The 12727-nt window shown below is 46.1% G+C and overlaps 1 protein-coding gene across 5 annotated transcripts in view; it reads left to right on the top strand.

Annotated features, from left to right (window-relative positions):
• Window positions 1-12727, top strand: part of WNK1 (WNK lysine deficient protein kinase 1) — a 170543-nt gene that overhangs the window by 135902 nt on the left and 21914 nt on the right. For all 5 annotated transcript variants that reach the window (XM_077827393.1, XM_077827384.1, XM_077827375.1 and 2 more), the window contains 4 exons: window positions 3293-3379; window positions 4534-4603; window positions 7781-7854; window positions 8955-9631. In XM_077827393.1, the coding sequence (XP_077683519.1) occupies window positions 3293-3379; window positions 4534-4603; window positions 7781-7854; window positions 8955-9631 (908 nt within the window). The remainder of the gene's footprint in view (window positions 1-3292; window positions 3380-4533; window positions 4604-7780; window positions 7855-8954; window positions 9632-12727) is intronic.

The raw sequence follows: 12727 nt of genomic DNA, 5'->3' as shown, positions 1-12727 counted from the left end.
TAACCAGGGAGCACTGATAGGTCGCCAGAGACACCAGAAGATCCATGACCTATTCTAGTCTTTGTTTAGGCATTTACATACTTTGTTGTGTACATGGGCTTGCAGCACTTCGATGTCATGCATACAATTTTTTTTATGAAGACTTTTTGGTATTGGCTCCTTTTGTTTCCCCAAAGGACTATGGTTAAAGGTAGTCATGACTTATTGCCCAGGCTGGGAGTGCACATATTCCTTTCATCTAACAGGATGATCAAAGAAGGATGATCTAGAAGCTGTCAAAAGATCAGTCTGTATCATCATCATCTGTATCATCACTGGGATCACTAGGGCTCATGATAAACTATCCAAAGTCACAGCTTGTCCCTAACAAACAAATGGAGCATATAGGAGTCCTGCTAAATACAGTTCAACTCAAAGCCTTCCTGCCCCATGTCAGGAAGAATCCAGGACACCACCAGTTCATCAGAAAGGATAAGCAATAACCAGTACCTGACAACTTGGACCATGGTAACAGTGCATTCATAATAGCCTGATAGAGAGAACTTGAGTGGATACCAAAATACTAATGGAAGCAAGCAATATAGGGGACATGTACTGCATTTTGCAGAAGAATGACTTCTCTGGCTTGGTGGTAGGCGGGGGATGGTACCTTCATTTAGGAAAGCATGTGTAAGTAGTAGTGAGTATGGATGCAGATTGAGGAATCCACGCAGGACTCCATATCCAGGGAATTTTGTTTTTTCATGAACAAGTGCTCCTCAGTGCTTCAGAAGAAGAGGAGTTCTGTGTGGTTAGAAAGCTTGTTTCTTTCACTAACAGAGGTTGGTCCAGTAAAAGATATTACTGCACGCACCATCTCTCTCTCTTTATGATATGGCAGATATCTACAAACTACTGGTAATTCAGGGACTTTCCGATCAAATCTTCTTCCAGTGTGAGACAAAAGAAGGTGGATGTCTCTTCTGGACTGAGCAAGAAGTTGCTGGTATTCTGATGGCCCCATAAGATACTTAGCAAGCAATGCATTCTCCATCCAATTTTCTATGTAGGCTTTTATACCATGCTCATTACCCTAGTATCTGAGCACTTTCCAGTAGTGCATTAAGCTATGTGACTACACATCTATCATGTTCGATGTTTGATTTTTCTCTCATCTTGTCCCTAGAGGGAGAAATGCATGCAGTGGAGTGTCTAGTTCTGGTAGGATTTTTTATTTATTAAATAAATATACCTGTTCCTGTATATGCGCCTTGCACTTGGAGAAGATTGTGAGGTTTGTGATGGTCCGTAATTCCTGGGGGAATCTATTCCACAGTCTGGCCAACCTCCAGAAAAGGTTCTATTTCCCTCACAGACAAGCTTTACTCTTCCTGAGCTCCACTGTGCCGGAGAAGCCAAGGTGTGAACTGCGGTCTTTTTAGGTATCCTGCAGCGTTCTGACGATAAGGACGTGGAGCGCTTTGAAGATAAGGACGACTACCTTGAACTTGATTTGAAATTCTGTGGAAAGCCAGTGTAGAGAGTGGAGGGGCACGTGTGATGTACTCATGGCAACTTGTGTTACTGACGCAATGTGCTGCAATGTTTTGTACTAGTTGGAGTTCCCTAAATGCACGAAGGTTTCATGCCTGGATATATTGCATTGTTGTAATCTAGCCAAGAGGTTTTGAAGGCATAAATAACTGAGGGCTGGGATGGGGTGGAGTCTCCCAGCCAGCTGGAGATGGTAGAAAATGTTACCCAAGTCTGTTGCGATGGGAGAACTCAGTGTTAGCAAGGAATTGGAGTATTCCTAGACTATGAACTGAATTGAATAATTGTGGATGTGAATCTTTAGTTGAAGGAGATTGTACCATGGCCACAAACTCCTCAAAATCATCTTCTCTGGCCATCAGTAACACCCCTTTTGTTCTTCATCCAGTAGCTGATATTGTCCAAGCAGTAGGCCTTCTTGGTGGTAATGGTGTGATCACTTGTCGTGCTGTGGCAGTAGAGTCCCTGTTGTCTGACTAGTTCACCTAGTGGTTGCATGTAGATTGATCTTTGTGGAACTCTACAAATCAGAGGTCTAGTGGTGGAGATGCAGTTTTCCATCCCTACTTTCCAGGAAGGTCTCAAACTATTTTCGCACTGTAGTCTGTACCTTTGCCACCTCTCTGATCAGAGACAGCATTATTTCATGGTCAACAGCGTTGAACCCTGCAATGCGGTCCAAAAGAGAATGGACATCGTTCTTCCCTCTACTGACAGGAGAAGATCATCAGTGCCACTAAATTAGTTTCAGTTCTGCCTCATGGGCTGAATCCTGATAGTGCCAGGCATAGAATATTAGTTTGTTAGATGAACTTGTAATTTTTTTTGTTAGCTTCTTTATGAGCTTTCTCAGGAATGGGAGGGTGGATAATGCCATTGCTCAAAAGGTTAGTGTCTATTACTGATGCATTGCATTTCTCATTGCTCATGATCTGGCTGGTTTATTTAGTCCAAGACAGGGCAGTCTCTGATGTCTGCCTCAGGAATGTTTCTCACTCAGATATGTGGTCCTCCATTCATATGTTTACAAAAATCTATTGCTTGGATCCTAGTCTCTGTGGGGAGAGATTCTTGATTGTCTTGCATAACCTGTTTCTGAACTAGAGTCCGAACTTTCTTGCCTTTTGAATTCTTTTATTTTGGATGTCCTCTTTAGAAGTCTCTTTTTAAGACACTACCTCAGGCTGTTGAAATGTTAAACCTGCTACTTCTGGAGGTACCTCACCATTTTTTTTGAAGCAGCACCCTGTCCATGTACATAGTTGGCTTTGGTATAGCTCTTGTCTCCATTTGCAGTGTAACTGTTACCCTTTTATTTAGGGATAACCCTTGAGCTACTTTTACTCCTGCCCACATGGTATCTTCAGAAGAAGACAAATTAACCTGGTTTGGTGACGTGTGTATTGAGGAACGTTTGGGATGGCCCATGCCGTGAACCACTGCCCTTGGAAACAAAAAACATGAGAGCTCGGGGGCTCTTAAACATTCAGTCCGTTCTCAAGAATGAGAATCCAAACACACTATCTTCAGAAAAACAGAGCTACCACTTAACTTTTCCTTTCTATTTTTTGGTTTAAATGTGTAGCTTAATTTATTACCTGTATATGATGAAGGAAGCAGAGGTAATGGAGATATTGAAACTCTATTTTTTGCTATACAATTTTGCAACCTTAATATTAAGTAGCTTTCGATGTTAAATTTTGCCATGTGCATAGCTGGTGCCAAGGGACAGCTGCTTATTTTTTTCTTGTTGATTCAGTCCCAGCAGCCTCTAGAAGATCTGGATGCTCAGTTGAGAAGAACCCTCAGTCCAGAGACTGTCCCAGTGACATCTGCTCCTGCCTGTGTAAGTTTGTGGTGTTGGCGTTTAAAGCCTCTGGTTAAGAGTGCTTCCTTAAGTTTATGCTCTTGGATCGTTGCCCTCAGAAGCAGTGTGTCAAACTCTCTCTGGTCTTTGAAAATAAAAATGCTTTGATGCCTCAAAAGCTGGTGAGTGCTGTGCAGGGAAACATACTTGTATGACTTAAAAACTAGTAACTCTTGTAGGCTTTTTAATAGATTTTCTGGCCTGTTGCTAGAGGTATCCTGCTAAAACAAACATTCATTAAGAAACAGATTTTCTGAGGTTGGAACAATATAGGAGATCAGAATAAAGAATGACCTGTGACTGTCTTCTGAGTCTACAAGAAAGTATTCTGATGTACTTGGGGCAAAAGGTGCAGCTTGTGCTGGATTTTGTATTCCCTCATGGCTGGCTACCAAGTGATATGGTCCTTAAGGAGCTGTGCAGTAAGGGGTGGTTGCAAATTTTAAGTTCTAATATGAAATTAAAACTTGTTAAGGATCTTAATCAGTGCTGTTTAGCAAATGGGAGTGGTGAACCTTGGCATGCACCCTAGTCATTTGGAAAGAGGTACTACATTCTGATGAATGTAGGCTCCTGTTACAGTAAACAAAAACTTGTCTACATGGGGAGGGGGGAACTGGAATACCTAGTGTGAAGTAGGTATTCTGCACTAACTCCCTGTGTGGACATACTTATTCCACACCAAGGGGTTGTCTACATGGTTACAGCCAGGAAAATTAATCTGAATTTAAAGGTATGAATTTAAAGTAAATTAGTTAAATTGCATTAAACCTCTGTGTGGACTGTCTCATTCAGAATGCAAGTGGCCTTAATTTAAATAGCTTTTGCCCTTTAAACTTGGACCCTTAGCTATTTCATACAGACTTCCCCATGTAGACAGTACTAAAACTCCCTCAAGTTATCTAAAGGAGGAGGAGCTCTGCTGAACCATTGAAGATAAAATTTGAAAACACAAACATATATCCTTATAGTTGGTAATGCAAGATTCACTGAGATTACTTGTTACTTTTGCCCAGGGTCATTCCTTTATCCTTAAGTAAGATGGAAAAATATTTAATATTGCAGGATGCTTTAGGTAGGCTTTGTGGTAAGGATCAATGTAACAGCTAAAGGATTTTCTTTGGTTTTTATAGCCTGTGCCAGCAGTGGCTTCTACAATGGTTACTGGAGTGGTGTCTGCACCGGCACAGCCCCTGAGAGAAGGTATTTATACTGACACTTGCCACCTCAGTCTTCTGAGGACTGTGAATTGACTTGCTGAACAAGAGGATTTGATGTTAAATGGCTGTCCTAGAACTGCAGGCTTTAGTAGAGGAACTGGAAAGTCACTGGCTTTTGATGAACTAGACTAAAACTATCTTACTGCAGGTCGAGAGGTACAAGGGATATGCTAACTTATTTAATTTTTAAAACTCTCCAAAAATAAGCTAAATCAAGATTTACAAGGACTCTCCGCTAAACTTACTGCTAAGGAACAATATCCAGATTTGTGGAGTGAATGCCTCCTCTCTCCTATATTACACCTCTACCCTGATATAATGTGGTCCTCGAGAGCCAAAAAATCTTACCGTGTTATAGGTGAAACCGCGTTATATCGAACTTGCTTTTGGCCTCAAGCATTTCCATTATTAATAGTCACTTCCTGCCCCTGACTGACCACCTCAGAACCCCCGACCCATCCAATCCCCCCACTCTCTGTCCCCTGACTGCCCCAACCCCTATCCACACCCCTGCCCCCTGACAGGCCTCCCGGGATTCCCACGCCCTATCCAATGCCCCCATCCCCTGACGGCCCCACCCCCAGAACCTCCGAACCATCCAACCCACCGCCGCTCCCTGTCCCCTGACTGTCCCCCGAGACCCTCTGCCCCTTATCCAACGCCCTGGCCCGGCACCGTTAACATGCCGCTCAGAGCAATGTGTCGGAGCCTGACACGCTGATCTGCCGGAGCGTGCAGTCCTGCCCCCCAGAGTGCTGCTTTACCACGTTATATCCAAATTCATGTTATATCAGGTCACCTTATATCAGAGTAGAGGTGTATATAGTCAGCAAGAGTGAGAAGACGATATTGCTAGTTTTGATCCTTCTGTGCCTTATCAACAGATCTTTAGGTATTTCCCTTCTTTACACTGTGCAAAGAAGTGGAAATCTTCATATGAGCAGTGTGCGGGAAAAAGATTTGCTTTCTGGTTTCATTTAGAGAAGTTGAGAAGCAGACTGTGGACTTTCCAATCCTAAATGTATATCCAGCTGCTAAACAATTAGTGATTGTACAGTTCTGTAAAGGTTCCAGAATGTTTCAGGTATAAAGCGCACACATTTCTGCCAAAAAAAAAAAGGAAAAAAGATGCCGTAGCTAGCCAGCTCACACGCTGGCTTACACTAGCTTGATAATGTAGTCACTTGTAGACCAAGAGGTTTTGTGGGGGCCTGGGAACATATATTTCTAACATGTTCTCCTGCCCAGTTTAGTTAAGCAAACTTTTCTTACCTTTTTATGAGAGAAGAGTGCTGCTGTACTGTTTAGAGTATTTCAAAACCAGTTAGGAGAGCTAACAATATTCTGAGAGATTTCCCTTCTGCAGCCAGTGTTTTATGGCAGACCTTCAAGATTTATTACAGTAGGAAAACAAAATCACATGTTGGGCTTCCTGCAATAGATTCCCCTGGAAAATTGCTTCCCTACCTGAGAATAAGTTTCCCACCCTGCTGAAGTTTAGTAGAATCGTTTTAATTGGAACGCCATGTTGGACCTTCTGCCAAATAAGGATGACAAAACAATTTTTAAAATTTTGAATGCCAGATCCACAGTTGCACAACTAGTGTGATGGGCAGTGGTTGTATGCCCCCAGACCAGAACCAGGCCAGCTTTTGTTAGAACTTACCACACACTCATGGTGACCCAGTTGCATCCCAGCTGCACGTATTGCTGGAGTGCAGAGGTACTCAGTGCATGTCCTCCTTCCTCAGCCACAGCCCCCTGCATCACAGGCTTTGAGAGTAGTTGTGTAGAGCCATTATGGCCACCCAACAATTTCTCTCTCACTAGAGGGACCTCTAGGTAGCTAGTTCCACAAGTCCAACAGTGCAGTGCAGCTGGAGTGTGGGGGCAGGGAGTCTAAGAATCTGGCCCTGAAAATCTACAATGAGAATCTTATACTGACTAAAAATGATTCTCAGCATTTGATTTTTTTCTTTTAATCTTATTTGTTCATTTCTGTATTAATATACTCATTCTAAATTTTATACTGGTTTAATGCTTGGGTAATCAACATTTGGCAGTAGATAAAAAATGCCTAAAGGAGCTGGCCTTAACTGAATTTGCCACTATTGTCCCATTTAAACAGCAGTCTATATCATTCACTAGTAAGCTACATAACTTCCCTGAGTGACATGCCAGTTAAATATAATACATGTAACCTGGAAGTATAATTAAGTGCCATAATAAGATGAGTGGGATAACTATAGTGAAAACCAATTTGTCTTGAAATTGTAGCATGGCCCGGTGTACTACATAATGTTCCTATGGGTGCTGCACTTCAGGTGCGCATGTGCCTTTGATAGGAGCCTTTTGGTAGCAGTGTCAGGTCCACACATGCACCCCAACTATCTTCATGCCCCATACCAAAGGTATGTAGGGCAGTGTCAGATGAAGCACCTCTTTCTACCCAAAGAGTCTCTAAGTGGATTTCTGGTTGTAGCAGCCTCATAGGAGGGGGGGATAATGTTCGGTCTTCTTCTAGGGTTATAGCCCATTCCACTAGGTTTCCGTTTGCTTCCATTGCTCTGCTGAGAAAGGTTCTCATTGAGGAAATATGCAAAGCTGCCACATGATCTTTGGTCTGTACCATCTCAAGACATTATGCCTTAGTACACACCTCCTAGGGGAGACGCTGCCTTTGGGTCTGCAGTTCTGCAAAAAGTCTTAGACTAGGTTCTAAAGCATCCAGCTCCTTCAGGGAATACTGCTTGGGAGTTAAGTGAAGTTATTCCTGGATGAATTCTGTGTCACTGTGCAATGCAGAATTTGTACAAAATTTCATCCCTCCCCCCCTGCCCCGCAGTATTGGTGCGTTAGAGCAGGGAGCTGCTGGACCTGGCCGAGACTGGCTCCCCAGCTTATATCGTGCAGGCAGGCTGCAGTTCCTGGGTTTGCCAGCTCTGCTTGGTCACATGATTCAGGTGGGCCCCCTCCCTCCATGGCAGCTGCTGGAGCTTGCAAGCTGCATCCCACAGGGACAGGCAGGAGCAACAACTGGGAGCTGCGGGGGCCACTGCTTTCTGGGAGGGGAGACTGAGGATATGGGTGGGAGCCTGCCAGGGAGAAGTGTGACTGGAGCTGTTCTCTTCCCTGCCACCCTCCTTTTTCTCAATTTCAGCATCACAGGATGCAGAGAGCAGTGAAACAACTACCACTGCAGGAGCTGGAGTTTTTAAGATGGGACGATTTCAGGTAGGAAAATGTTACTTTGTAGATTTACTCTGTGACCAGGGCATTGATCCAGGAATCTCACTTTTTGTTATGGCAAAGCAGTAGGACCCAGATTTATCAAGGTATTTAGAATTGCTGCACTCAGCATTGTAATGCCCAGCTGATTTTGGAGCCTAAATCTCATTTTCAAAAATGGTTTAGGCACATAGGTGCCTAAAACCCATTGGCTATCAATTGGATTTAGGCTTCTAAGTGCCTAAACCACTTTTGAAAATGAGATTTAGGTTCCTGAATCAGTTGGGCATTACAATTCTGAATGAAGCAGTGCCTAAATACCTTGAAAAATCTGGGCCGCCTTGATTGGTACCAGCTCCTGGCACACCATTTTACTGGGAGGAAGTGCCAATATTGAGTTTGATATGAGTTCAGCTTTCTATTCATGAACTCTACTCCCAGTCAGGGTTAACATCACACTTTATTGCAGCGATTTCTGGTTTGTGACCATGGCATTCTGTGACAACTGAAGCCTTGAAATAAGTTTTAACGATGTGTTGACTTTGCTGTTAGTAGTCCAGATCTTTAATGTTAGCTACATGATGGCTAATGTGACATTGGTGCACTCTGTTGTATCATTCTCTAAATTTGGTTGTGAAGGAATCTTACTGAAAGATGTAGTTCTTGGAAGAACAGATTTGGATGTGTATGAAACAAGTTGAGATGGCTTAGCTCAAGAACAGAGGATACACCTCTACCCTGATATAACGCGATCCGATATAACACGAATTCGGATATAATGCGGTAAAGCAGTGCTCTGGTGGGGCAGGGCAGTGCGCTCCAGTGGGGCAAAACAAGTTCAATATAACGCGGTTTCACCTATAAGGCAGTAAGATTTTTTTTGGCTCCCAAGGACAGCGTTACATCGGGGTAGAAGTGTATTTAGCCTGCCTTTACCTCGAACTATGGGATGAGTGGATATGTGGCCAGGAAATGGAGACGGCAGCATGCTTTGCTGTGCTCAAGGCAGCTGGTTAATTTTCCTGTTTGACATGTTTCTGACCATAGAGGTCAGCTAGAGCCTGTTTTATATTGCTGTGCTCACTTCGTGTTTCAATCACTTCTAGGTGTCTGTGGCAGTGGATAATGGACTGAGAGAGGGTGATGGTAAACCTGAAGAAACTAAGCCTGTGCATTTTGAGACAACCTCCTCTGATTTATCTTTGTCTGGCAGCAGTCCAGAGAGTACGCTTGTGAAGCAGACTTCCAGTGGGACAAAAGAAGCTACCATTGGTACCTCCTTAGATGTGACAGATGGTGTTATTTCACAGACATTTCCTGCCATACAATTGCCATCAGAGGCTGGGCAGCCAACTAAGGTTGGGCGCTTTCAAGTGACAACAACAACGGACCAAGTGGGTCGCTTTTCTGTGTCCAGGACACAAGATGAGGTCACCTGTGTGGAGAAAGAACCCCCAATGACTCTTCCTCTTTCTGTGGATTCAGAACAAGTTTTTCCTCCATCCATGTCTCCAGAGAAAGAAGTGCCAGAATTGGTGGAGTCCAGGGAGTCTCCACTTATGAATGGGCCATCATCTGATCTGGAGGCCGCCTTCCTGAGTGGAGTGGCAAAGGAACTGGATGATGGCTCAGGTAGCCCAGACTCTCGTCAACCACTGGGTTCAAAAATCAGCCTCCCCATCCAAAGCTTTAGCAACTCATTGAATTCTTCCTACATGAGCAGCGACGAGTCAGATATTGAAGATGAAGACTTGAAATCAGAGCTACGCCGGTTGCGGGAAAAGTAAGATTTCTTCTTTGAGAATGTTGTTTGATGTGTGAACTGTAACAGTTGCTTATTGTGAATCTCTCCTCTGTATGGCAGGTCAGAGCTCTCATAAAGGAAAGAGGAAAAAGGACTGATTTTTAGAATGAGACTCTGTTAAATATATTTTTCTGTAGTAATTGCCAGAGTTTTCACATAGGGTAAAATTAGTTTACTGATTCGATGAATGTGATGGTGGTTCTTCAAGTGATTGCTCATATCAGTTCCAATTAAGAGTGTGTGTGCACCATGTGCACAGTCATTGGAAAGCTTTTACCCTAGCAGTGCCTGTTGGGTTGGCTGTGGAGCCCCCTGGAGTGGCACCTTCATGGAGCTCAATATAGGACCCTGCGCGACCCAGTGCCGCCACAGTTCCTTTTTACCGCCAGTGATGGTCGTTGGAACTGCAGTGACTTGCTTAGCAAGCTCTCCTCTTTCCCTAGCTTTCAGTTTAGTTAGTTCAGTTATTCCTATCCTTGTTCAGTTTAGTTTTAGTGTTTTTGGTTGTTATAGCAGATAGCGGTTGGTAGTGGGGGGTCTTCCCCTTCACCCTCACCACGTTCTCCGTTGGGACTCAGGGTATGCCTAAGTCCCAAGGGTTCAAACCCTGCAAGTCCTGCAACAAGACCATGCTAACGGGCAACCCCCACGACGCTTGCTTAAAGTGTATGGGGGAACCACACAAAGCGGACAAGTGCAGGATTTGTACAGGGTTTCACTCCAGAACAAAAAAAGGAGTGAGATTTTTGTCTCAAGCAGCTCCTTATGGAGGCGGCACTTAAACTGCAACCTACATCGGCACGGCAACACCCAGCACCAAACTCATGGGTGCACAGCGCCCCAGTGGCAGTGGTAGAAGCGGCACTGTGGAAAGACTCTGGGAGAGATCTGTGGCATGGCTACTCACCGGTGCCGAAACCTGTGGGATTGAGCTGGCACCGGTCCCATTCCCTGATGCAGAAGTGGCACCAGAAGCAGGGGAGGAGAGGATCTCAGACTCAGAGACCCACCCCTTTGGAGCCGGCCAATGGGATATGTCCCAGAGTGGAGCACCCAGGGCCGTAGACTTTGGAGCCAGCACCGTCAATTTTGGTTCCGCAAGGGGGACTATCGAGTCTGGTGCTGTTGGACTCTCCGAGCTAGGTAATTGAGGAGGTGGAATTGCCATCCTCCCCAGACACCTTTGAGGCCGTGAGGGACCTCATCGCCATGATGGCACCGTGGTCCCCGGTCCTTCGAGCCAAGCCTCTGGTACCACAATGTGTGGCACTGTCTTGAGGCAAACCGGCGATGCTTCGTCCCTCAGCGCCGCTGGTGGAATCCCTCGGCCTGGCTCCAGGACATGCCAGTGCTCCTGATCGTGATGCTGATCCCCGCTGCACAGAAGGTCCCGCTCCTGGCACTGGTTATCCCAGGCGCTGCTCCTGGCCATCGCAGTCCCGGTCCCCATCTTTGGACTCAGAGATGGGGTCTAGATACTTAGAGCGGGGCTGCACCAGTCAGGCTGTGGAAAGCCTGAGGTGAGGGCAGGGCCATGGCCTGTGCAGTGGCAGAGCCCAGGGCAGTGGAAATTTTGGACCCTGTGTGTATACCACCAGGCCCAAAGTGCCCAGTCCAAGGGTTCCCATTTGGTGGCCTTTGAACCGTGAGTGCTGGAGGCATCCGCCAGTCACCCCACCCCTAGGAGTGCGACGGGTACCTCCTCGGCACCACCTCCCCCGGAACCAACCCCGGTTCCTAAGCCTGATCCAGGTGTGGTTGGCCCTGACAGAGGCAGGACATGAGGCCCCTGGAGACCAAGAGGGTCAGGAGGACCCTGTTCCCCCATTAGCCTCCTCGTCATCCTCCCTGGATGAGGCAGTTGCAGGCACCTCCATCTCTGGACCGCCCCCCCATAGACAGCCGTACTCACCAGTACGTCCTTCACAGGGTGGTGTGAAATATGCAGGCCGAGGAGATGGTGGAGACTGAGGACCCGATGGTCAACATCCTGGCCCCAGAAGGCCTGTCAAGGGTGGCTCGACCTCTCCTTAAGACTATACAGACCAATGCTAAGACAATTTGGCAGGCCTCGGCCTCCATCCCTCCCACTGCGAAGGGTGTGAAGAGGAAGTATTTTGTCCCATCTAAGGGGTACGAATACCTCTTCACAAACCCACAGCCTTAGTCATTGGTGGTGGCTGCAGTAAATTATAAGGAGAGGCAGAGACAACAAGACCCAGGGCCTAAGACCAAGGATGCCAAGCACCTAGATTTATTTGGGCGCAAAGTGTATTCTGTGTGGGGGTTGCAACTCAGGATTGCCAACCAGCAGGCAATTCTGAGTAGATACAGCTTCAACTCCTTAAACTTGAACGAGTTCCAGGAGCTGGTGCCAACAGAGTCCAGGGAGGAGTTTGGAGCAATAGTGGAGGAGGGCAAGGCGGTGGCATGGACCTCTTCACAGGCCTCACTGGATGCTGCACACTCAACGGCACGCACCTAGTTCTCTGGTATTGCCATGAGGTGTAGCTCATAGCTGCTGGCCTCAGGCCTTCTGCCCGAGGCTCAACAGACCATGTAGGACCTGCCTTTTGATGGGGCAGGTCTGTTTTCAGAGCAGACTGACTCTAGGCTGCATAGCCTGAAGTACTCCAGGGCTACCATGAAATCCTTGGGTATGTACACCCGGCAACCCAATGTAAAGATTTCAAGCCTTAGCAGCAGCTCTCCTATGCTCCTTGGCTGAGGCAGGACTTTTATAGAAGAGGGGACAGGAATGGCAGACGCAAGCCTTCCCACCCCGCATCCGGGCAGGGGCAGGGCCTGACTAAACCATCATCTGGTTCAAAGCAGGCCTTCTCAGGCACAGCTTTAAGACAGCGCACCAGCCACAATTCCGGATCCTTCCCAGTCTTTCTTGAATCATCTGTCCCACTTCTACCATGCTTGGGCCCAAAAGACTTCAGGGTTCTCCATACAGTAGAAGTGGGATCTTCCCTCCAATTCTGCTCCTACCCTCCCTTCAGGGACCATTCTCTTGAGCAACTCCTTATCCAGGAGATGTGGGTACTCCTCATCATGGGAGCGGTGGAG

The sequence above is a fragment of the Eretmochelys imbricata genome, chromosome 1 (genome assembly GCF_965152235.1).
Source record: "Eretmochelys imbricata isolate rEreImb1 chromosome 1, rEreImb1.hap1, whole genome shotgun sequence".
Classification (NCBI taxonomy): domain Eukaryota; kingdom Metazoa; phylum Chordata; order Testudines; family Cheloniidae; genus Eretmochelys; species Eretmochelys imbricata.
Note: the sequence above shows the minus strand (reverse complement) of the source record. Positions and strands in the feature narration are given on the sequence as shown.